General features: G+C 42.4%; 5 protein-coding genes across 5 annotated transcripts; 2 read left to right on the top strand and 3 right to left on the bottom strand.

Moving 5' to 3' along the window:
- Positions 1-8,013: 8,013 nt before the first annotated feature.
- Positions 8,014-11,680, top strand: LOC115681336 (uncharacterized protein At1g66480-like). Its single transcript, XM_030605252.2, has 3 exons — positions 8,014-8,534; positions 8,703-9,046; positions 11,339-11,680. The coding sequence occupies exons 1-3, from the start codon at positions 8,258-8,260 to the stop codon at positions 11,402-11,404; spliced, it is 687 nt and encodes a 228-aa protein (XP_030461112.2). The 5' UTR covers positions 8,014-8,257; the 3' UTR covers positions 11,405-11,680.
- Positions 11,681-13,963: 2,283 nt separating this feature from the next.
- Positions 13,964-14,377, bottom strand: LOC115681355 (uncharacterized). Its single transcript, XM_030605273.2, has one exon. It carries the CDS (start codon positions 14,375-14,377, stop codon positions 13,964-13,966), a length of 414 nt encoding a protein of 137 aa, XP_030461133.1.
- Positions 14,378-17,464: 3,087 nt separating this feature from the next.
- Positions 17,465-18,951, bottom strand: LOC115681467 (uncharacterized). The gene has a single exon (XM_056306927.1). The coding sequence runs from the start codon at positions 17,867-17,869 to the stop codon at positions 17,636-17,638; it is 234 nt and encodes a 77-aa protein (XP_056162902.1). The 5' UTR covers positions 17,870-18,951; the 3' UTR covers positions 17,465-17,635.
- Positions 18,952-19,491: 540 nt separating this feature from the next.
- LOC115681354 (uncharacterized) lies at positions 19,492-20,433 on the bottom strand. Its single transcript, XM_030605272.2, has one exon. The coding sequence runs from the start codon at positions 20,142-20,144 to the stop codon at positions 19,695-19,697; it is 450 nt and encodes a 149-aa protein (XP_030461132.2). The 5' UTR covers positions 20,145-20,433; the 3' UTR covers positions 19,492-19,694.
- Positions 20,434-24,706: 4,273 nt separating this feature from the next.
- Positions 24,707-25,189, top strand: LOC115681428 (extensin-like). The gene has a single exon (XM_030605376.2). It carries the CDS (start codon positions 24,707-24,709, stop codon positions 25,187-25,189), a length of 483 nt encoding a protein of 160 aa, XP_030461236.2.
- Positions 25,190-25,424: the final 235 nt, after the last annotated feature.

Below are 25,424 nucleotides of genomic sequence, written 5' to 3'. Positions count from 1 at the left end.
TCTACGACCAATGCCAGATCGATCCTTTCATCCTCCACGTTAGGTCATTGCTGACGTCACCGATTTTTTTTATTTTAAATCTTCCTTTTTTCCACGACAAATAATATAATTGTCCATTTAAAAAGTCAATAGATGACGATGACAAGTTGCAAAATTATTGATATATGTTGGGAAAATCGAAGACTGCTTGACCGGTTATTTGTCGATAAATTACCAACTTTACATCTGTGATTTATCGTTGTCTGATTAATAAGATGCTAGCATGCATATGAATGCTACAAATGATTATAGGAAAAAAAAATATATGGTTGAAGGACCATTTTATAGCCACTTGTTCGCGGAAGGACTAAGTCAAATGAGAAATATATAATTTAAGGTCTCAATTACTAATAAAAGAAAAAAATAAGGGATTTGATTGAATATTTTGTAATCGTTTGGAGACCTCGGATATCTTTATCCTACGAAACTATATATAACTTAAAAGTTATCAACTCGTCACATCTATTTGATCAACGAACAACAACTTATAGTTGAATTTTACTAGTGATTATGAAAGTTTACTAGTATTTGATATAGAGATATGATAAATGTGATAAATATTAATTCATTACATTTGAATTTATAAATATTTCTTTAGTTATCAATTTAAATATGCACGTGATTAATCACTATAATGGCTCAAAGCATTTGCTCAAAACAAATAGTGTGTTTTGATACATTTTCGTACATCAACTTTGAAGTAAAAAGAACAAAAGAGGGCAAGGTTTATTGGATCCGGTGAATGTCGACCAGAGCTAGCAAGTGTCATGGCATGGGAACTGGAGAGGCAAGATGAGGTGACAACTAAAGATGAGGCAACGACTAGAGATGACTAGAGGCGAGGGGCAAAACCCCAAGCAACCAAAGGTGAGCATCAACCTCGAGTGATCAGAGACGAAGTGCCCCTAGGCGACGAGGCACCAAGGTTGCGCGACCCCAGATGAAGCTTAGCAACCTCGACCCAAGGTGAGATAGATCTTGCCCGATGACCCTCGGCTGGCAAGCTCGATATGGAGCAAGGAGAAATTGAGTGTATGAGAGAAATGATGGACAGTGTTCGGAGCGAGGGCAAGACGGGAATATGAAGATATTGACGAGGGTAAGATTACGAGGAAAAAACCTCATTAGACCCACAAATAGCATTTTCGAAATGTTGAAAGTCAGAGCTCTGTACTGAACGGTCACCAAATACCAAAAGGGCTTTTGGAGGCCCAAAGGATTTTGGAAATGCTCTCCCAAATACACCTTCATGCCAATTAGAGCTAATTGACTTGGGGCATGAAATAGCTTCTATTTAGTGCATGATGATAGATCAATGGGTTTTTGGTCCACCTTTTGGACAATACCCTTAAATTTTTCCAACTAGTGGAAGTGGGCGATGGAGTAGAATCAGCAATCTTCGATAGAATGATAGTCGCGGGGAATTGAATTGATCACGTAGACTATGTTCGATATTTTTCCTTTATAAGATGCATAACAAAGGTGATATAATCATAGTAAATATAAACAAAAGAGGAAAAAGAATCAAAGCATATCGATTTTTCTACTAATAAACAGCAAATTTTCATTAATATTTTCGACCATTGTTTTTATATTTATTTTGATTTTTTGGACCAACATTCAATTTTTTTTCTGATTTCATCCTCCCGATATTGCTGTCCCCTGTAGCTGCTCCCATCTCACCTCGTTCAGACAACTCGCGGAGCCCTCTCTATCTCTGTGTCTCCATGAAGCGCAAGAAATGGTCGGAGCTCGAAGAGCAGACCCTCCTCTCCAAGTACTCGGAGCTGTCGAGCTCCGGCGCCCTGGCCAAGCTCAAGACCCGGGAGAAGAAGTTCAAGCCCATCGCGGAGCACGTGAACGCCGCCCACCACCTCCGGGACCCGGCTCGGTTCCCGTTCCGGTGGTCGTGGCGGGACGTGTCGATCAAGGTCCAGAACATGCGCCACCAGTACCTGGGCGTGAAGCAGAAGATCAGGGCCCCCGGCGGCGGCTTCAATTGGGACGACGGCGAGGACCACTGGGCGAACTTCTTGAGGTACAAGGAAGTGTTCGGCGACGTCGAGCTCGAGATCAAGGGCAAGAAGCTGAACGGGGTCGATTTCTTGGGGGATGCCGGGTTCGGGAGCTCCGGCGATCTGGGTTTAGGGTTTGATTTGGAGGACGACGATGAAGAAGAAGAAGAAGAAGAAGAAGAAGAAGAAGAGGAAGAACAAGATATAGAAGAAGGAGAAGAAGCAGCAGCGGCAAGTTCTGATTTTGAAAATGCTGATGCTGATGATGATGTGAGCGGCAATGATATCGAGTGTGATAATGTCGATATTGGTCAATTCAATGATGCGGAGGAGGTTAGGAACGGGAGAGAAAATGGGGGATCGGGGGTTGTTAAGTCGAAGAGATTCCAAAGTGGGCTCGTGCTAGGACCGAACAAGAAATTGCGGGTTTTGGGTGCGCAAATGATTGACTTGAGGGACGCGATAGTGAGGAGAGAAGAGGGGAGAAGAGAGAGAGAGTTTTATAGGGAGAAGAGCTTGATTGACAAGGCAGAAGATCGGAGGGAGCTGGAGTTTGTGAAGGGGATGCAACAGAGCGAGAGGGAGGAGAGGTTGGAGAACCGGGAATTGGAGTTGGACAAACGGGAATTGATCTGGGCGAGGAGGGAAATTGGACGGAGGACGAGGTTAGAAAGGGAGCTCAATGAGGAGCGGCGGAGGAGGAGGAGGATGGAGGAGAAGAGGGAGGAGGAGGAGATGGAGTGGAGGGAGAGGATGATTGAGTTGCAGATGGAGCATGAGAAGGCGATAATGCAGATGCAAGCCGATGCTTGCCAGAACCAAATGCAGATCCTGGGGGTCATGGCCCGGATGGTTTGTCAGTTCTTTGGTTCGGCGAGCGATGCTTTGAGTGGCTTGCCCCCGCAAGTTTTGCAGAACTTGCAGCATCCCGCGGGTTTGGACGATAGTGCCAAGCCCGAGACGAATTCGCCTTCAGAATTCATATGAACTGTTTGTTCTGAGTTCCTGCGTGGCTCCTGTTTTCTGTCTTGTCAATTCGAATATTCCTTGACACATGACAGTGTAAAGAAAAAGTCTCAGCAGTGGCTTGTTTTGGAATGAGAGTCTCAATAGCAACTCTTTTGCACCGTTGAAGCCCTAGGAACTTACTGATTTTTGACTGGAGAATCGTGTGTCTAAGTCAGTAAGGGTCGACTGGTTAGAGACTTGGTATTTGCAATGCTTATTGCGAATTAGTTTGAGAGTTCTTTGGAGCTCTGGCAGTATTGGTTCTTGTAGAAATCCAAGATGAAGCTTGCGACATCTTACCATTGTTTAAACCTAATGATTCATGTACATAAACATAGGCTATACTCATATGGTAATATCTGCTTGGAGCTTGTTTGTTTAGAATTTGTTTAAGCAGTGCTTTCTTTCCTCGAGATTATTTTTGGTACCCTTATTTACTACTAGACGGTGTCTTCGATTACTTCATGCCCGAGTGATCGGATTGCCTTTCTATTTATATAAGGATCCTAGAAAGGAACAGAATATCGGCATGAGATTGCACAAGTCAAATTTGTTTGGTGAAGTAGATAATGGTGTCCGATTATGAGCAGTTGCAGGTATTTGTTCTGCAACCAACAAGGTTGGAATAAACGAGGGAGACTTCATGGAATATCATGAGCGTGTACTTACTACTTGGTGAAGGAAGAAGAAATAGATAATGAAGAAAATCTCAAGCTTCTGAGGGAGCTGATCACTTTCTGTCGTAACTACGAAAGAGTTACCTTTGTGGAGTGAATAATATGATCTCTTGCGGAGGCATATGTAGAGGAAGAAGATAGATCTTTCTGAATTTGTTTCGAAACAGAGACTGATCTGTAGGCTTCTGAGGGGTTGATCAATTCCTGTTATGAATACATGAGAGTTGCATTTGTGGAGTGCTGCATAGTGTAATCTCTTTCCGAGGCATATGTTAGAGGAAGAAGATTGATCTTTCCGAATTGGTATATGGCACCTCAAAAGCAGAATGTTAGATTAGAGAACTCGATCTACTCACGATGACCAAGAATAATGCAACCATTCTTGTTTTTTGAAGATTGAATATGGCTTGCTGGTTTACGGCATTATATTATCTCTTTAGATCTTTTCCACCCCCATTTTGCGGCTGCCTCTAGTTCCTCTTGTCTCTGTCTGCGTATGCTCTGGAACAGAGTCGAAATGTTGAATGCAGGAAGGTAATCAGATAGCACTCAAAGCTGAAACAGATGTAGATTTAAATGTCTGTACTATTGTCCGTCCACTTCTGATGACCTTGATATATGCATGTATTTGTGCATCGTTATGCCTTTCCAAGAAGCTCCTTGTCTACAACCGATGTGGGAGTGACATAGCACGCTCGTTCTGCTCGAGAGCTTTGAAAGCCGTGGTGGGACTTTAGAGATAGCTACTGATTCCATTGTATGTATTTGGAGGGAGTATGGTGTGAATGGTGATTTTGGGGGAAAAGTGTCAAAAAAAAGTCTTAAATTTATTGTATTAGTATCAATTTAGGCTCTGTTCGTTTCATGAAAAATAACTTCCGGAAAAATATTTTCCGGTCTTCGTTTCACAGAAAATGAACTAACCATGAAAAGCATTTTCCCTCAATGGACAAAATACCTTTAAAAGTGTGGAAAATGTTTTCCTCTTGAAACCTCCTCCTTCTTTCACCATTCCTTTTAATTATTTTAATTTTCTTTTTATAAAAATTCTAATTTTTAATTACTCTTTCTTTTTCTTTTTTATCTTATCTTTTTTATTTTTATTATTTCTTTTTCTTTTTCTCTTTTTTTTTTTGACCTTCTTCTTCGGCCGGTCGCTAGCCATGCCGAAGGTTGGCCACCGGCCACAGGCACCGCTCGAGCGTCGCTGGTGAGGCTCGAACTCGCCAGATCGGCGTCGCTCGAGCGTCTCCTAAAGGCGGCTAGGCTCGAGCCCACCAGATCGGCATCGCTCGAGGGTCGCCTGAGGGTGGCGAGGCTTGTGCCTTGCTAGATTGGCGACGCTCGAGCGTTGCCAAAGGCAAGCGAGCTCGCTGTAGCCTTGCAAGTCTGGTGAGCTCAAGGCGGTGGCAAGCTCGCTCGCCGACCTCTAGCGATGATCGAGCCTCGCTGCCCTCAGACGACGCTCGAGCTTCCCTGTGGCTGGTCATCGGCCTTCGCAGTAGTCGGCAACCGGCCGGAGAAGAAGATAAAAAGAAAGTAAAAAGAAAAAAAAAGTTAATTAAAAATCGATTTTAAAAAAATAAAAAATTTATTAAAAGTAGTGCAAGGAGGATTTGATTTTCCAAACCGAACAACGGAAAATATTTTCCGAGACTTTTCATATTTTAGCCGAACACCAGAAAATTGTTCCATTTTTCAGGAAAATGGTTTCCTGGAAAACAATTTAGAGAATCGTAACATTTTCCGCAAAATAAATGAAGCCTTAGTTATAAACATTTTTTTTTGGGTCAATTTAGTCATTTGGACTAATTTTGATCGGATATTGTTAACGTGGATACCGGCCGACACTGACATAGACAATTTTAATAATATTTTAATATTTTTTGAATTATTTCTTTACTTATTTTTTTCCTTCCTTCAGCTCGTTGCCGAGTCCGGCAACTAATCAAAGGCTAGGGCCAGCGAGGTTGACTTCGTCGGCCACTGGCGAGTCTCACCCTCACCCTGGCTGGCAAAGCACGACTTTGCCGGATATGGCGAGGTAGGGCCTCACCCATGGTCGGCGAGGCTCAAGCCTCGCCTGATCCAGTGAGGGCGAGCCTCACCAGTCCAGTGCGAGGCCGCCCTTGCTGCCATCTAACGAGGTCCTTTGGCGAGGGCTCAAGCCTCGCCATTAGCTAGGCGAGGCTCACCCTCGCCGAATCTGGTGAGGGTTGAGCCTCGCCAGCCTTGGGTGAAGCCCGACCTCGCTAGATTCGGCGAGGTCGTGCCTTGCCCAGCTGCTAGCAAAGGTCGAGCCTTGTCGACCATGAGTGAGGCTCGACCTCGCCTGATTCAGCAAGGTCATGCCTTACTCAGCCTCTAGCGAGGGCTTGAGCCTCACTAATGACTAGGCGAGGTTCGCGTTCATCGTCACTGGCAAGGGCGAGCCTTGCGGGCCTTGGCTTTTGGCTAGTCGCCGGTTCGGCGACTGACTGGAGGAAGATGAAAGGGAAGGAAAAAGAAAAAGAAAAAGAAATAAATAATTCAAAAATATTAAAATATTATTATAAGTTATCCATGTCAGCGTCGGCTATGCCACGTAAGTTGGTTGGAGTCCACGTCAGCAATATTAGGTCAAAATTAGTCGAAATAATCGAATTGGCACAAAAACAAAAAGGTTTAAAACTGAATTGGCTCCAAAAATAGGTTGAGAACTAAATTAACACAAATGTAATAGGTTTATGACTTTTCTGACACTTTTCCGTTGGTTTTGGTTTGTCTTTGATAATCCCGTTGATTGTTTGTTTTTAAAATAAACAAAAAGGTGTATTATCCCACAATGAAAATATATGAGTGTGTGGATCAATATATATAAGTGGAAGGCTTCTAGCTTTATAATTGAAGATCATGGGCTAAGTGGACTAGACCTACAGTACTCGCGTGTGGGTGCACACATAATTGTGAGATTTTGGTGCACTTAGAACACTTGCGCGCTCGTGGACTAGAATTGACTCTAATCAATGGTTATTTTTTTAATATTTGAATTTGTAGTGACACAAACAGTCCCTAAATTTGGCCAAATGTACAATGTAATCCGTGAACTTTTAATTTATTTAATATAGTTCTTAAACTTTAGCCTAATATTCAACGTAATCCATGGACTTTTAATTTGTTTAATGTAATGCCTGGACTTTTAGTACATGTTTAATGTAGTCCCTGAATTATGAGAAAATATTCAATGTAGTCCCTAAACTTATTTTAATGGAAGGACTACATTGAACATTTTGATATAGCTTAGCGACTAAATTGAACACGTACCAAAAGTTCAAGGATGACATTAAATATATTATAAGTTCATAGACCACATTGCACATTGAGCTAAAATTCAAGGACTGTTTGTGTCATTTTCCTTTTTTTTAAAAACATGAATAGTTGAATCTTTTTGAAATAGTACGTCTATTCACAATTTTCAAACAATAGTTGTGCAAACATAATTTTTCATTGTTATAAATTCAACGTTTCCGGTTCAATAATTTTCAATTTTCAATTTCCCTTTCTTTATTAAAATAGCATTTATTCTCCAATTGTTTCCTTACGAGAGTTCTTGGAGTCAGAATTGCTATATGGTATTCTCATTTTGAGACTTCATGAAATTTTAAGATTTTTGTCAGTAACCATTAGAAACCTTGTGGGGTCAAATAATTTCTTAGAAAACAGTGTAGTCACGTCTCAAAATCCGATTCTATGCTTCCCAATTAATTTTTCAAACAAATCCAACACAGCCAAAATCGTATCAGCTTCGTCCTCTTTGTAGGTTAAGCTCGAGATAATTGCCCCTCACGCAATTACCTTATTCATTAGGCTGTTCTTATGTCGCGTTCTCATCATCTCTTGTCATTGCCATGACAATAAACAAGAACAGAAGGGATTCTTATGCTATAAAATTATTAAGATGCAGCATTATAATAATTGAAGAAAATCTGCGACATGTATAATCTAATCATCCTACATTCACAGCACCATATAGCTAGAGGCATACGCCGTTATGTATTCAACTTTGCACAGCCACCTTGTGCATTTTGGCTCGTATTGATGCTCGTGAATCGCGATCTTTCTCTTTCTCTGGGAAAATGATTATACGATAAGATAATCGACAAATTGGTCGAATTCGACAGCCCGGGTTGTGTGGTGCGTAATTCACGGTCGCGAGCAGATGCACACAATTATATTCTAGTCCGAATTGCAAATTTTATACTCTTGTTCACAGTCACTGCGTCCCCTCCTTCCGCAAAACTCATCTTTTTCCCCAGAAAAAAAGAAATGCGAAAAGCTGTCCACTCCATTGAGTACAAAAGGCAGGAATTATGGAAGCATCTGCCTGGCATGGCCCTTCGTCCAAAGCATTAAAAAACTTGTCTTCGTTTATTGTTCATTGCAATCTCATCAACTGACGTTTACGTCCCTCCTGTCACGATCTGTTCAGCATTGGAGAGAGAGAGAGAGAGAGAGAGAGAGAGAGAGAGAGAGAGAGAGATGGGGAACAGCGTAGGATTAGGAAGGAGTAGGAGAGCAAAGGTGATGAAGATCGACGGCGAGACCGTGAAGCTGCGGACCCCGGTCCGGGCTTGCCAAGTGGTGGATGACCACCCGGGCTACGTGCTGCTCGACTCTGAGTCGGTCAAGCGCTTCGGCGTCCGAGCACGGCCGTTGGAGCCGGACCACGAGCTCAAGCCCAAGAAAATCTACTTCCTCGTCGAGCTGCCCACGTTCCCCGACGAGCACGAGAAAGCTCCTAGGCGGGTTGGATCAGGTAACGTACAAGATATCCCCGTGTACCTAAACTCGATAGGATGATGAAAGTCTAATTTCCCGGTGCGCGTAGTGTTTAAATTGACGGAATGAACGCACGAATCATATCTTATGCCATCAGAGTATAGAATGACGGACAAAATATTTGCCTGGATGCATCTGACTATAGGTATACAGATGGGCGCTAAGGATCGGCTGGAGTGCCTGATGCTGTCGCGGAGAGCCACGTCAGACATCGTTAGGCCGATGCAGGCAAGTTTCCGGCAAGACAGTGCGGAGCCGGTGCAGTTGAAGATGCGGATTCCGAGGGCGCAGCTGAAAAAATTGATGGAGGAAAGTATGGACGAGGCAGAGGTTGCTCGGCGAATTGTCGATCTTTACATGGGAAAAGTTCAAATTTTCGGAGAGACTAAGCATTTGGGGAGTGATCAGAAATTGTTGATTCACCAGCATCAGGAGGGTCACCGGAAGCCGGCACTTGGTGGCATTAGGGACGGCTTCAAGGCCCGGGAGGTTTGTTTCTTTTCTCCGTAGACACCATTAAATTCGAAAAATTATTACCTAAATTCTGTTCTACTAGGACATGTCGATCATGCGCTAAGAAACATTAACATACGGACATCGCATCAAAACGAAAAATTGGTATTAAGTATATCTTAGAACTGGATTACTTAACCCAATAGAACTGAGATCATGTGGATGTGCTAGATGTTGAACGTGAGGACATCGAATGGAGTGCATTTTCAGACAATAAAAGATGTAAAAAACGATGAGAACTTGTCTCGAAAGTCTTGGGAGGAATTGGCAGTGAGAAGACAGAGGAGCACAGCACAGCATGTGCTTCACTCAATGCATGCCCATGTGATCACCCCATGTTTGCACGCACTCTTGTCCCTCTTGAGATCTCCAGCACATGATGCACCCTATTTCTTCTCCTATGCACGTTCATGGAATGATCTGTATATATTAATCAAAGCCATTAACTTGACTAGCTTGAGATCTACATTAGCAATTTTTCGCGACAAGAAGCATTGCATAGCATGCATAGTTTCATCATCTGTCTCCGGGTCGGCATGATCCTGAAAAGGGGTGCTTGCTGCCTGTGGAGAGATACTAGGGGCCAAAATTGCAGGTTCATCAATGGAATTCCCCAAAAGAGTAGTCTTTTCAATTAAAAAGTCAAGAGTTGGTACAGATTTTCTGATTAATTTACGATGGTCAGAGGTCTAGTTTGTTTCAGATCACCGGATTTAGTTGGAGCAACAACTCCTAAGACATATTCTATTATGTAAAACAAAGAAAACAAATCAAAAATTGTGTTGAGTAGTCAGATTTAGTGAAATTGACTTGGAAGCAAGTCAAGACTCGCCAAACCTGCCACATTCTACCTGAATCTCGATTGTTAGCACTTGCCCATCAATTCTATATCGATGGAACTAATTTGTGGCCGTGTTTGGTGGGGGCCAGTTTCTCTTTCTTCTCTGTAATTTGTGGGGCCAAAGTGGCAGGCTCGGCATTACATCAGACAGGATAAGTGCAAGCGCACACAAGCATATATATAACATTAGGATAAGCATTGTGAGTTGTGGGTGTGAAATCATTCAAGCCTTTTTGAAGACATAGTTGCCATCATGGATAAGAATAGGAATAAGAAAACAAGGACGATGGCATGGGTAGCGCCTAACTTCGTTTGCCTTAAAGTGGGTGTAACTTGTTAGGGACCCCTAGTTCATTAAGTGCCTTTGATGTTGGTTTGGTGCATTGGTAGGAGTGAAGTCTCTATCCAGCAAAATGCCGAATGCCTATGAAAGACTAACATCCTCCCGCCCCTCTTCACCACCACCGTTGACCCCTCTCCTCATTGCGAGATGCCGGATTTGGCTGACGGAGTCGTGAGCTCCGAGCTTAGCGACCATGGTTGCAAGCTCAAGAGCTTCGAGCTCCATCGGTCATGGCATCAAGCTCAGACCTGGCATGGCCATGGCTCACGAGACACTATGGCGATGCTTGTTCGAGATAGAGGAGGTTGTGGGAGTAGGTGTGGGCAGGCGAAGGGCAAGTGAAACTTTGAAAAGTGATATAGAAGAACTATAAGTAGGTGAGGAAAAATTATTAAAATAGTCCTAAACTCAGCCATGGCGAGGCTCGAACTTGTCGGCAACGGGCGAGATTGGCCTCAACCGCCCCTGGCTGGCAAGTTCGAGCCTCACCAGGGGTGGGCAAGGCTTGCCCTCGTCGGCGGCCGGCAGGACCGACCTCGCCAGCCCCCGCCTCTGGCCAATCACTGGAATTGGCAACCAGCTAGAGGTTGAAGATGAAGGGAGGAAAAAAAAAAGGGAAAGAAAAGAAAAGAAATAATAATAATAATAAATTTCGTAAAAAATAAAAAAAATTATTTTAGAAAATTGCCACATCATTTTTGGCCAGGCGGCTGGCGTCTACGTCAGCGTCGGCCGGACAAAATTGGCCGGATGGACTGAATTGACACAAAAAAAAGTTGAGGACTGAATTGGCACAATTGCAATTGGTTTATAACTGTTTTGGTAGTTTTGCCAAGTAGGTGATATTATGTTGACACGAGGCATGTAACTTGAATTTCTACAAAATAATTATGTTTTTTTTTTTGTCGTGAAATGGAGATTCGAACATTCTATGATTGACTGCTTAAACTTTTGAGTTCACCGTCGATCCATGCATATCTATTTGCTCGTGAATGTTTTTTTTTAACTTAAGCAAATCCGTCCACTGTTATGCTCTGCAATGTCGACTAATGTCTTCGTTTCCTGTCACGACATGAATCTGCAGAAGCGAGTGAGCTTCGATCCGACGGACGCGGGAGAAGTTCATATAGGCTTACACTCGCGACGATAGTCCCGAAGCTCGGTTTGATGTTAAATAGACCGGCTAATTGCTTCGAGATTGCTACTTGGGGGCACAAAATTCAGCGATGTTTCTCTTTGGCAAGGAGTGGTTTTGGTTCATGACTACGTTTAGCTTCTAATGTATGTAATTCTCTGAGCTGATAGCATGTTGTTCATATGTAAGATGCTGATATGTTATTAGTGTTCCTAACTGCCTTTTCTTCATAAGACAAATTGGCCCATCTGTAACATCTCAAACCTGGAAGTGTATTCTCTGGTTTGCTTCTGGTCGGTAATCTTATATATAATATTGGTAAAATCAAAATATTGATAAATCACGTAAGTGACGATTAGTTAACGGAAAAGTTGTCAATTACAAACAAGTAAATACATTTGTAAGTATATTAAATGAGAGCAGGTAACCCAAATTTAGTTGGTATCTTAATTAGATCAGAATCGGTAAATAACCCAAATTGAAGTTAGTAATTCGTAACGAGAGTTTATAAATTTGAAAAGTTGGTAAGGTACGCAAGTCGCAATTGGTAATTTTTTGGAAAAGTTGATAATTTCAAAACAAACAAATAATCTCTGGTGAGTTCTTATAAAAGAAGATAACTTAATCAGTTGGTAGCCTAAAAATTAAGTTGATGACTTAATCGGAGACAGTTTGGTGAATAACTTACATAGAGGTTTGTAATTTCGTATAAGAGTTGATAAAATTTAAAACGACTGTAAGTTTTTTTTTTTGGTCAAAAGAAATGTCCATTTATTATCAAAATGATGCGTGAAAGGATTCATAGGAAATCTCAATAGTCATAATAACAAGCCAAGCTCATACAATTCCAAAACAAACCAAAAACCAGAAATCAAGGTATTTCATCATAGCATGATTGGCGAAGATAATCACACGCTCGTCCTTCAAGAACAGCTATGTGATTGCATTCAAGCGAAAGGATCGGCGGCCAATCATCAAATCATATGGCATCATCAATGATAAGCACACATCAGGATTTCCATCTATAGTTACAGCTTTGCCTTTTGGCAGTGTGTGCCTAGGTTCGACGCTCCCAACATCATAACCGTACAGAGACAACAAAAACATGTTGAATAAGCTTAGATTTGACATTTGTGGGAGTGAGCCCTTTAGCTAGTGCAGGGTACGAAAGTTTTTAACGAAAGCACATTGGACGAGTACAGATTTGACACTAAAACTGCTGTAAATACCATTGAAATTAGAGGTGGAGTACATAGTACTTGTTTATTAAAACTCCAAAATCTAGAATTAGATCAAATAGGAAAGCTCATAAATATAAGATCGGGAGAGCAAAGCTCCTAGATCTAAAATTAGATCAAGAGAATAAGGAAAAAACAAAATGAAATTAAAGGAAGAATAACTAGAAGGGGAGAGAGAGATTTAGGTCAAATCCCTCTCCTTTGGAAGTAGAAGAGACAAAAAGAGAGGGGGAAGGAGAGAGGGGGTTGGGAGAGGAAAGGTCTAGATAGGGGTGTCAAAACCAAACACGAGCCCAACCTAAACAATAATTAAAACCCTCGACCACTTCAAATGCACTTCGTCCACCTCGACCGCCTCCTCCTTGCCCCTGACTCCCCCGTCCCCAGACCGCAACAATGGCCTCTCTCTCTATCTCTATCTCTATCTCTGAATTCATTGTTTCCGACCCATTGACACCCCTAGGTCTAGATCCCCTTAAAACGTTGGTAGGTTAACCAAATAAAAATTGGAAAGATTGGTAATTTCCGAACAAACAAATTAATATTGGTTATTCAAAAAATTAAGAGTTGATAACTTAAAATTAGTTGATTTTGATTGGAGAAAAGTTTGTTAGTAATAACTCAAATTAAGATTGATAATTTCTTATGAGAGTTTATGGACTTAAAACATAAATATTGATAATTTATTGGACAAATTGATAATTTTCAAACAAAAAGATTAATGCCGTAATTTCTCATAAGATTTGATAACTTATGATCGGTCCCTTTTAAATCTGCCAATTGCATTCGAAATTTATCAGCATCTATGGAGATTTACCAACACGAAAAGATTTGAACACTAGAACCGTTCTTTTTCATAATTTAACTATGCACATTTATTTTTCAATGATAAGTTATCACATGAATAATCCTTGCGCAAAAACTTGTGTTATTTGGCTTGAATGGTTCTCGGCGAAAAATCCCGAGGAAACTGTTCTCGTCGCTTCATTTATAAGAGACATACACAACCTGTTCATTTCAAACAAACATGTCCGGAATAATTGTTTAAAAAGTCCTAAACTTATTATACGGCAGCCAATTTAGTCCTAAACCTTTTAATTTTGTTAATTTAGTCATAAATTATTTTACGATTTGCTAATTTAGTTCTAAAGCTTTCAATTGTCAATTATTGATAAATCGTCAAAAGGTTTAGGACTAAATTGATAAATATTCAAAATATTTAGGATTAAATTGGTATAATTGAAATATTTGAGACTGAATTAGCCTCCAGCTCAAACGTGTGATACAAGCTTGAAAAATATTATTCTGAAACTTTCCGAAAGAAAACGAGAAAGGACTATGCAGTTACGATGTTTCCTTCCGAGTCATACTCGATTTTCCCGGAGAAATCCAGGGGCCGGCACCGCTCTCCTGGTATGATCGTCTTCCTCCAGAGAGCCTCATCGCTGTCCTCGCCGTCATCTTCTTCTCCTCCCTCCGTCTTCCTCCACGATACCATCTTCGTCATCAGGAGCGCCTTGCTGCTGATGCTGCTGTTGAGCCTCGAGACGAGCCTCTTCTGGCTCGACCCGGGGACGGACACGCTGCGCTTTGTTGACTTCTTGGATTTGCCATGAGAACCGCAAAGAAACATCAAGATAGAGAGGACGGAGAGGGTGGAGATTAAGAGGAAGATGAAGGTTAGAGAGGCTGCAGAGAATGGAACGAGGGTTTTGATCGAGACCAAAGGTCTTGGCACCGGTCTTGCCATTGTGTGAGAGAATTAGTGAAAGAACGAGGTTGTTGGTGTCGGAGGCAGTAGACAAGACACGCAAGAAGAGGAGACATATGAAGGAGGTTGATGATGTCGCACGCCCTCCAGATTTTCTATGAGATGATTATCAGGTCACTTCAACACTGTCAACAAACATCAACATATAGCGCACAGGAAAATCTGCTGAAGAAACAAAGTTACTGCATCAGTCTTTGACGAAAGCCTATTTTGGCTTGCGATATATAGTCGCTTAAAGAATTCATCTTTTATAACAGGTATGGCTCTCGGCAATTGGCTCTTTGAAAAGCGGGGCTAAGCACGCCGTGTTTCACTCGGTTAGATTGACTCTGACTCCTTGACTGAGTTGACTTGAGCCGTCCACGACGGTTCAAGCATGCCAACTTTACATTCACCGCAACCGGCGGCGCAACGCAAAAGGCTATTGGTCATTCTTGGCCCAACTAGACAAGAGACAGACAAAACAAGACATTAGGATCATCTTTCGTTTCAGATTCACTGTTAAATCTCACCAGGAGTATGATCTGAATCTGATCATGAAGGTTGATCGAAAGTGTTCGATAGTTTATGTCTTGTTTTACGGGGGTTCGCAGTGCTTGATTTGACTTGGAAGGAAGAAAGGATCTTGAGAGGCTTCTAAGCAAAGGCCAGAATCCAACTGAAGCCTATATAAATACATACTTTCCAAGTTCTTTATACGTTGCGGTAGGCAGTGAGTATTATCTCCATGTCTCATGATCAATTCAATCTGTGGAGGTATCTTGGTAGTGCATTTTGGTATAAGCTTAGAAAGCTTTAGCAAGTCTGAAGCCAGTAGATGACAAGCCGTCTGATGCATCAGTACAACGTTCACGTCCAAGCGTGAAGGAAATCACTTGAAGGGCAAGCTTGTGACGTGCGATTAGGGGGCCACTTCCTGCTTCAGGGTGCTGAATCTGTGGACACTTGGACTAATTTGAAAGAGAAAAAGAAGAGACCATTACCATTGTCCGACGCGTGATGCCCTTTCCAATCGTCCGCCAGGATTTCTTCCAATCACCACTGTTACTTTTCTAGCCAGTTTAGGGGGACAACCACAAGTCATTCCAACATCGTATGATTCACGAAAAATGAGCTTTGCTGGAAAATGACATTTACCTACGTTTTAGCTCTTTCTTTCCTACTAATAATAATAATTCAGAGTTTGATTATAAAATTAATAAATGCACATTCGAGAAAAAGTCTCGAGTACAATTTAGGTCCTCAGGTTTAGACCCGAACCAGCAGGGCTTGGGGCACCGAGGCTCGTCTTGGGGGACCAGGGCCTTATCATCGAGGTCTCAGGCACGGAGCCAAGTACCTAGGTGTGACCGTTGAGGACACGAGCACAGCCGCCGAGGGAACTTGGAGTCTCGGGCCCTAGTTTGATCATACTTTCAAAAAATGTCCGATGTGAATTGAAATATAATTTTTGCATTTATTATGAAAAAAAATCCCGTCGCCGCAATCCAAACGTTAGAAAAAATATTGGTCCAAATGTTTTCGCGAAACAAACGGAAGTAGGTGATCTCTCATCTGTTGTCGTCGTGGACCTAAAGTCCCGCGAGTTTCAATTTGAAGGCGTCCATGGTCATCGACGTGTCAGAGAGAGAGAGAGAGACTCCGGGACAATCGTGCTTGGAGGCCAATGAAAAGTCGAGTGATCGCGTTAAAAAAGGTAGAGAGAGGTTTAGCAATCGAAATGATTATGGACAGAATAAAAAATTTATAGAGCTTAACGCTCACTAATCTAGAGATTAGAACAACTTGATATGCTCTAGCATCCACCCAAAATTTTATAATGGGAGAGAAAAGTCATCTCTCGATCACTTGAGAAGACTCGGTCATGGAAGCCCCACTCGAGAAGGGTTGCCATTGACCAACGTGAATTTTCCATTGAAAGAAAGCCCCAATGGCGGCCACCTCGAGCTCGGGCGAGAGGGGACCAAGATCAATTCATACCCTTCTGTCAAACCACGTCACAAAACGAGCTCCGAGAAAATATTAGGTAGTCCCGCTCCTCCACGTCACTGCGGTCCGCGCCATTCGGCGGTCGACACGTGGCGCGGATGGGTCCCACGGAAGAAGCCTCTCCCCCTCTTTCTCTCGGGAAAATTATCCAAAAAGTCATAAACCTATTGCACCTTTGCCAGTTCAGTTCTAAATATTTCAATTTTGTCAATTGAGTCCTAAAAATTTTCACCTTTTACCAATTGAGTCAATCCGGTTGATTTTAGCTGGAAATTGCTGATGTGGCATCGCTAACACTGACACGAATAATTTTTTTAACAATAATTTATTAAATTTTCAATTTTTTTTTATTAATTTTTTCATAATTTATTTTTCCTTTTTTGTTTTCTTTTCTTTTCAATTCTTCGTTTTTGTTCTCATCATCTTCTTCCTCCTATTGCCGACCTTCATTGCTTGAAAGCAATAGGTTCATGACTTTTGGGACAATTCTCCCCTTTCTCTCTCCCCGCTGTTCATCTTTCTCAATACACAACTTTTTGTCATAGTAAAACACAAATAAGATATGGAAAAAAGGAAGGAAACTAAACTGGAAATAAGGGACATAATTCCAATAGCAATTTGTGTACACCTTTACTTTAAGCATCACACCCTTCCTCCCTGAGTAAGAGGTTAAATTGCTTCGTCTGACCTCATTATCTCTCGAACGTTCAACACATGGAGGGTATTCCCTCCTTCTACAGAGGAAAAAAGAAACAGGAGGAAATTAGGGAGGCTGGTTGCGCGGGCATCGGCACTTTAAAACTAGGAACGCAGTCCTGACAACCAGCCGGGTGTATTAGGAGGGCTGGGTGTGCGTGTACCGGCACGTTAAAATAAGAAACGTAGTTTTGTCAGCATGCTAGGTGTGTCCAGGCGGGGCGGCCTCAATCAGAGATTCAATGCTCTTGCTCTTTGGTGAGGATTCTCTTAAACCACGACACATGAATTCCGACATCCATGTCAACAACCTTACGATCCGCGGCACGTTGAAAAGTATAGAAACAGTTACTTTGGAGGGAAAAAGGCATCAGGGACTCGTATAACGAACTTCATTATCAAAGGCAAAACGTAACTAAATGTATCAGCCAGCGAGAAGCAAATCAAAGAAATGGTATTGAAGATAACTTTCTACTTTTCCAAATCCAGAAATAGCTTAACAACAATAAAAGCTGAAAACACGCGAATTCAGTGTCCTGCACATCGTCCCGCTCAGATGGGAATTGCCTTGATGACGGAGGGATAAACCACGGTCGCGGGGTGCGCCATGATCCGGCGGCCCTTGCCGTGGCGGAAGCAGTAGACGAGGGCCCCGACGGGCCACTCGACAACGGCCGCGGCCGCGAAGGCCAGGAAGCCCACGGTCGGCCCCACCACCTTGCACCGGCACGGGTTGCTCGCCGTCCCGCATTGCACGCATATCGGGATTCCGATGCCGAGGGCCATGTTACAGGGCGATTCGGAGTAATGAGCGGAGGTTTTACGAGCGAACGGGAATTCGTGAAAGATGATAGATTTGGAGAGGAAACGCAAAGGTTTGGTGTAGGACGATGAAGTCGGAGGAATGGCCCGATCGAACGTATCTATAGGGCCCCATCCTCCGGGACAGCTGCCACGTGGCGTTCGCAGGAGCGTTTGGGGCTTGGGGGCACGAGGTGAGGTGTCACGGACACGTAGGTGACACGTGTGTGGGATCGCTCTGATTTGCCCATTTCTAATTTGTTGGAATTAAATTATTGTTAGGATGATGTGGGCATGTGCACAAGTTCTGTGCGAAAGAAAAGAGAGGATCAGGAGAAATTGGAATAGGGCGGTGTTTGATAGAATGGACGATGGAAAGCCTTAGATGCTAGGAAATAGCTTAATTTGGATGAATGCTTTATAGATTTCATTAACAAAATTAAGAAATGAAACAACATATGCTATTTTGAATTAATGGTAGGGATAAGATAAATAATATACGCGTATCTATTGGATCGAGTAAAGTTTGAGCTTGATGACCCGCGAACAATAATCGATGCGGGAATAAAATCGACCGACATTCTAGACGATAGGCGGTAGCTTATATGAGGCTACGGATCCTTCTGACATGGTTGTATCGACCCGATTTAAGCCTCGTGCGGAAACGGAGGATGATTAAATTAATCTATTGTGATTTTGCAGCCTTAATTGTGTTGGCATTAGTTACCATGTGATCGTCACATCTCCATGTTATGAGGTATGTAAGCAATTTCCTCACAATAAGCATATACTGAAATTGGGCTTTTCCTACCTAACTCGGTCTTCCAGATTTTCACACACGGTCAACATTAATGGGGGTCATTTTCCTAAGGAGAACAATCAATCACGAACGAGAGAAATTATCCTAAGTTTCATTTCGGGAAAAACTTCATGATAACGAAAAATACTTTTCGAGAAAATATTTTTCAAGAAAATGATTACTTTTTCTTTATTTGATGTTATGTGACCGAAAACGTTATCTGGTATTTGGATCTCATTAGAAAAACGATTTCAATCCCGTGACTTTATTTTAGGCAAAAAAACAATCGAATTTTTATATAATTTATTTTATTTTCTTTTTTCTTTTCCTTCTTCCTCCTCCGCCAGGCAGGCCTTGGCGATGGCCGTGATTGGTCATTGGCGAGGGCTGGCCTCGGGCAAGGTTGAGCTCGCTAGGATATGGCAAGGCTCAAGCTCGCTGGATTCAGGCGAGCTTGAACCTTGCCAGCCTCGCCGCGGCAAGGTCAAGCTCTCCTGAGGCCGACCCCTACCTGTGGCTAGTCGCCAAGGCCCAGCGACCGCCGGAGGAGGAAGAAGAAAAAGAAAGAAAACGAAAAAAGAAAAAAAAAAGATAAATAAAATATTCAAGAGGAGCAATTTTGGAAAATGTTTTCACAATATTAAATTTATGAATTCACTTTTTTTAATTTTATACATGATCAGAAAATATTTACGATTGCATTTTCGATGAATCAACGGATAGAAATTCAGAAAATTAATTTCTCTCGTACGTTCGAAACTATAACTCCATCGTTTGTGTACGGCTTGAAGGACATCTGACAGAAAGGTTTCAGTGTCCGAAAGAAGAAGGAACTCTAAATATCACAGAGACAAGATCCAGAGAACAATGTCAGAGTACCAACATTAACATGGGATCAAAATAAACCATAAATGAATGAAGCACCCACCTATATGTACCTACCCTCCTCAGCCAACGCCATTATTTACCTTCTTCTTGTTTCTCTGAATCAGTCTCACATCTGTACTAACATCACAACCACCATGTTGCTACCACGACACCCCAAATGCCAAATCCAATCAAAAGCACCAACCCGCTGTTGTAACCCACGACATGATTCCGAGAAGCACCTGCGTAAAAGTAGTGCCAGTCGTCGTTGGTGTCGGATGAGTACAAGTTCCCCGGCAAGCCCGTCACGTAGATGAACCTCGGCGGCGGAGGCGGCAGCGGAGAACAATACGTGGTCTTCGGTGGCGGCGGTGGAGGGGGAGGAGGAGGAGGTGGCGGCAGGCTCAGCTGCTGGCCGCACGGGTCCGAGCAGGTGCACGTTGAGCACTTGATCCCACTCTTCGTCGCATGGAAAGTCGCCGTCTTCTTGTCCGGCTCCGTCTTCCCTGGGTCTGTGCTATCGCCATCCGAAAGGGCAATGGCGAGAAAGAGAACTAGGACGACGAGGAGCCGCCGGAGGCTCGAGTACGCCATGCCTTTTCCGCGTCCGCGACGGCAGTGCACGATCAAATGGGGAGGTTTCGAGAGAGAGAGGGAGAGGGTCTCTTGAATAACTTGGACTTTGCTTTTGGCTTTATGGTTACGTTGAAGAAGGGCGAAGTAGATTGTGGCACGAATGCAAGAGAGAGGGAGAGAAATAATGGAGCGATGTGTTAGGTGGTGGATCAGTTAATTCGGAGGAATGCACAGTTGGGCAACGAAAGTGACTTTTTAGAGAGATGGTTTGATGATGAGTCGCTTGTCTTAGATATAGAGAGAGAGAGAGAGAGAGAGAGAGAGAGAGAGAGAGAGAGAGAGAGAGAGAGAGATGTGCATGTGGTGGGTTTAAATGACTTGGGAGTTAGGACCCTTTCAAAGCCATCCCATACTTAGCTTTTCCTCTCTCTTTTTTTAACTCTAATCTTTAAGCAGGTCGTATGCAAAAAAAACATAAATTTTATAGTTTTTACGGGTTGCTATACGTAGAAGTTATCATTTAGATCTCGACATTGCAAGTGAAAATTTTTTCTTTCACTGTCAATTATGAACTAAAGTAAGAACGGTTTCGTTGCAATTTTGGTTCGGATCGAACTCCTTTATCAAGCCATTTCCATTTTTACACTACAAATCTAGATGCTACGCTTTAGTTAAGGTCCAAGGATGTCATTATTGGTTATGAGTTTGTCAAAGGAATTTGTCTGTACTACGTTTCATATGGTACCAAATGTAGACTCCTAGATCTTGTATACGTTGTTTTTTATCTCGAGTTTTCTCCACATGTTGAAGAAGAGAGACAAGACAGTATCGTTTATGCCTTCCAATACTCATCACTTGCACCATGCCTCATCCAAGAACTCGTTGCAAAATTTTTTGCTTAGGGTTGTTTATTTGGCCGTATAGCTTATAAAGAATCGGAATGGGGTTTATGCCAGCAAACTTCCTTTGCTTCGCTTGATCATGAAGCCTCCACATATAGCTCAACGATCCAAGCACCATGCACAGATAAAGGCGCAGGAAGAATAAGTTCTCAGGCCCATGTTCGCCAGAGCTAGAGGGAATCTGTTCAAAAGATGAACTTCAAAAGATGAACTCGAATATATATATACGCAGAAACTGCAAGAATCTTCAGATTTATCGAGACCGACCTTTTCTTGATGTTCTGGGTCGCTTTTGAAGAACAAAAAAGAGAGATGGATCGTGGGTTATAATGTACGAGCAATGCCCCATTGGGAATAATGCACTTTTTCAATGGACGAATCATGAGGACTGGAGGGTCTTAAGCTGATGCTCGCGTCCTAGCTTTCTTTGCGGGGGTATATATCTTTTTTCCAACATGACAACGATCTTCGATTGTCCCACTTTCCCAAAAGTGTAGAGCTTTGCATCTTATTCTTCCATTCGATCATTGGGCCTTCAGCTAATACACTCGAGTCGATTAAACCCAAAATATATATATATATATATATACACTCGAGTCGCGTCTCTGCAAGGAATAAGGGGATGCTAGAGGTGCGTGAAGATTGAGTTGCACTGTGTTTGCGACAAATCATACGTGATTAGTTAAGCAAGTGGACTATCTTCAACTATCTAATCAGAGTCCTCTGCTGTTTTGCAGATCGACCTTGGGAATCGCCCTTTAGTTGATTAATAAACTGAGGGATAAGTGATCAATTTGTCTCGAGGAGTTGCACTGTGTTTGTGACAAATCATACGTGATTAATTAAGCAAGTTGACTATCTTCAACTATTTAATCAGAGTCCTCTGCTGTTTTGCAGATCGACCTTGGGAATCGCCCTTTAGTTGATTAATAAACCGAGGGATAAGTGATCAATTTGTCTCGAGTTTGAGCCTATGTAACCAAACCGGCCCAAAACCTCGATTGTGAGAAGCCCGATTACGTTGGAGAACAACTGCTGAGGTTTAAGGACTTGTGTAATCATCACAACCAACTTCGATTCCAAGTCCACATCACTCACGAACTCTACCCGTCTGATTCAATATTTTGTAGATCTAACTCTGTGATTCAATATTTTGTAGATCTAACTCTGTGAATCGACCGTCGACTTGTTCTTTTTTGTGCCTTGTTGCAGCAAAGCTTATGGCGTGCGTGCAGACTTCGTGTGCGACGTCCAAGGTACGGTTCAACGTTAATTATTCAAAGGTTTCCACGTAGTATTTTAGATTTTCTTGAGCAAATTTTCTTGTCGAAAATATGTAAGAGAGTATGAGTAAACACCACTGGAAATCACTTACGTGTAACTTAAGACTGAGAAATATAAGTACGATTGAGCTACTAATTATAACTCTGTAACTCCTTATTGACAGTTGATTCTCCTAGCTATTCTCATGGGCAGGTGCCCGCACCGTGATCAATTCACGTGAATGTATGTTGCTCTTTATGTTCCCCGTTGAGTTCTCCGATAATTTCTTCTTCTTGTGTAACATTAAGTTGCAAGCTCCGTTAGTTTTCGTGTGGTTTCCTAACGATGATCAATTTGACTCGTTTACTTTCAGGTCATGAATGTTCGGAATCCATAATATATTCTCGGAAGAGTATTTGCTGATGGTCATCCGCACGTACATCTTTAACGGGAAAATTACCAAAAAAGTCCTCAACCTATTGCATTTGTGCCAATTTAGTCCTAAACCTGTCAATTTGGCCAACTCAATTTTAAACCTTTTGCAAACCAGCCAATTCAGTCCTTTTAGCCGGCCGGCTGACGTGGCGCCGGCCGGGGTCCACGTGGCAATATTTTAATATTTTTTTATTATTCTTTTCGAATTTTTTTTTTCTTTTCCTTCTTGAAAATAATAAAAAAAATATTAAAATATTGCCACGTGGACGCCGGCCGGCGCCACGTCAGCGCCACGCGCCAGGCCAAAAGGACTGAATTGGCTAGTTTGCAAAAGGTTTAGGACTGAATTGGCAAAATCGAAAGGTTTAGGACTGAATTGGCACAAATGCTATAGGTTGAAGACTTTTTTGGTAATTTTCCCCATCTTTAACGAATTAATCAAATCTCACGTATATGCTTGCGTGCTTGTGGTGTGTGATATATTTGTTAATGCAATGGATACATGAGCTTGCTTACTAAATGATGTAACGGCATTTTACCTAGAGGTGTCAGAACCGAACCAAAACCGGAACCAAGCCAAACCATAATTTTGTGCATTTTCGGTTCAGTTTAGATATTGAAAAAATAACTGTTTTTTTTATTCTAGTTTGGATAGTTTCGGTTCAATTAAGCGAACCAAACTAAAAATTGTCCCTCTTCTTAATATTACAATTTACACAATGTTTCACCTTTTTCACTAAACCTCTTACTAATATTACAAAAAAGAAAACCGAAATACCGAACCAAAGCAAATTGAACCAAACGGTGTCTTTGGTTTGGGTAGCAGTTCGGTTCAAAGGTAATGCACGCCCAAACGGTTAGGTAAAGTCGTGTTGACAATTAGTGGAGCATGATGGGTAATGTTGTTTTGACGCTCTTAAGCCCAATGGGTTATGTATACCAGTAGCCCTTACTTATCAATACGTAACCCATCATGAGCATTTCAGGTGGATCTAAGATAATTTAAACCAGGAATTTAAGAAAATCACGCGTGCATACTCAATAACTTTCCTAGGATCACATCACTACTAGTACTGAACCCAAGATTCATATAGAAAAGAGCTAGCTAAGTACAGAACATTTCACATGATCAAGAAGCCCAAAGAGGAAACATGTCCTATGCATTCCCACTGCCAGAAGATCCAACATTTCGCCGTGGCGGGATTTCGTGGCCAGGGCTTCCTGCGACGAAACCATCTCGTGGCCGAAGATCCTTGGCAATAGGTCTCAGTGATGAAATCGAATAATTTCATAGCTGAAAGTATAGTTTTCGCTGGGAAAATCTTTTGTAGTTTTAGCCACGAAGTTTTCCGTGGGTCTAGAGCATCGTGGCAAAGATAAGTATATCTGTTTTGGTGACAGTAGGAATCGTGGGTGAAAAGTCATGGCAAAAAACATTGTACTTTTAGCGGTAAAATATTTCGCGAGGGCAAGGGGGCAACGGTCGAGCCACGGTGAACATGTGGCCACGATAAAGCTTTGTGTGACCTAAGATCATTTCGTGGCTAAATATGAGATATACCGGCACGAAACGCTTGCCACGAACATAGTTTTTATGGCTAAAAAGGCAGATCATATCATTGACGTTCAGGAGTCACTTCTCTGTTATCATAAGTAGTTTTGAGATTATGACTTCCTAGAGACGTACCTTCCTGAGTTCTTGACACTTGCAAAGAAAATCCGAATGAGGTGGTGGCACAAAAAGCAACAAAGTGAGCTCTTTATTGAGCTTTAGCAATGAATTTCGAGTCATGACCCTTAGAAGATACGCATGCACGTAGCGAGTTTGCTTTCCGTGTTTCCAACCACACCCTCAATAATTTCCACTTTTGAAGCTTTCTCAACCAACGTTTTGATGCGTCGCTCCACACATTCCCCACTCCTCTCTCTCCCCTCCCTCTCCCTCTCCCACTCTCTCTGTCTCTCCTCTCTCAATCTGGAATGGCCAAGGTTAACAACAGTCATGGAAGCACTAGGAACGCCTTATTCATTATGGTGGTGCACTTGACTTTGCAATTTTCGTTGCTGGCGCAGCCTGCGCTGGCTGAACAGACTCCGTTATACTCGAATGAGTGTTCTTATCCTTGTCTTCCGCCGCCAAGTGCAGTCACGAACTGTCCACCGCCACCTTTTCCGCCATCACAACCGTCAACGCCATTGCCACCGGCTGCTGATCAACCACCGCCGGCCTTCCTCTTTCCGCCGCCGAATGCTGGGTACATGCCCTATGCTTTCCCTCCACCTAATTATTACATGAACTCCATCCCTCCTCCCCCTCCCGATCCGATATTGCCGTACTTCCCATGGTACTACAAGCATCCTCGTTTCCAGTCGCAATCGCCGGAAGTGATTCATTCACAATCAAGGGTCGCCATTGTGGTGGCGCTATGCTTTCTCTACATCGTTCTTCTAATGGTTGAGTGATAGAGCAGCGCGTTATGTTTCCTTTTCCCCGTCTTTTGTATTACAGTGAAGGGACAAAGATATTTTGCCACCAGCTGAAGATCAATAGGTCAACCAATTTTGGCATTTGAAGCATGAATTGAGAGATTCGTGTTCTTTGTATTCCTTTTTGGAGTATACAGATGTTTAGAAACTTTTTGACTGGGTAATCGTTCAGGCGCTGCAATGTCACTCATCTTGCACATTCTTACCAGAC

Source organism: Syzygium oleosum, unplaced genomic scaffold (assembly GCF_021117445.2).
Source record: "Syzygium oleosum isolate NSW1041296 unplaced genomic scaffold, Sole_v2.1 Sole_v2.48, whole genome shotgun sequence".
In the NCBI taxonomy this organism is placed as follows: Eukaryota; Viridiplantae; Streptophyta; class Magnoliopsida; order Myrtales; family Myrtaceae; genus Syzygium; species Syzygium oleosum.
This window is presented reverse-complemented; position numbering and strand designations above follow the sequence as displayed.

Coding starts and splice junctions, on each gene's coding strand:
- LOC115681336 (XM_030605252.2), top strand. CDS start 8,258: ATGGGGAACAGCGTAGGATTAGGAAGGAGTAGGAGAGCAAAGGTGATG. Junction 8,535..8,702: donor TCCTAGGCGGGTTGGATCAG/GTAACGTACAAG, acceptor ATCTGACTATAG/GTATACAGATGGGCGCTAAG. Junction 9,047..11,338: donor ACGGCTTCAAGGCCCGGGAG/GTTTGTTTCTTT, acceptor ATGAATCTGCAG/AAGCGAGTGAGCTTCGATCC.
- LOC115681355 (XM_030605273.2), bottom strand. CDS start 14,377: ATGGCAAGACCGGTGCCAAGACCTTTGGTCTCGATCAAAACCCTCGTT.
- LOC115681467 (XM_056306927.1), bottom strand. CDS start 17,869: ATGGCCCTCGGCATCGGAATCCCGATATGCGTGCAATGCGGGACGGCG.
- LOC115681354 (XM_030605272.2), bottom strand. CDS start 20,144: ATGGCGTACTCGAGCCTCCGGCGGCTCCTCGTCGTCCTAGTTCTCTTT.
- LOC115681428 (XM_030605376.2), top strand. CDS start 24,707: ATGGCCAAGGTTAACAACAGTCATGGAAGCACTAGGAACGCCTTATTC.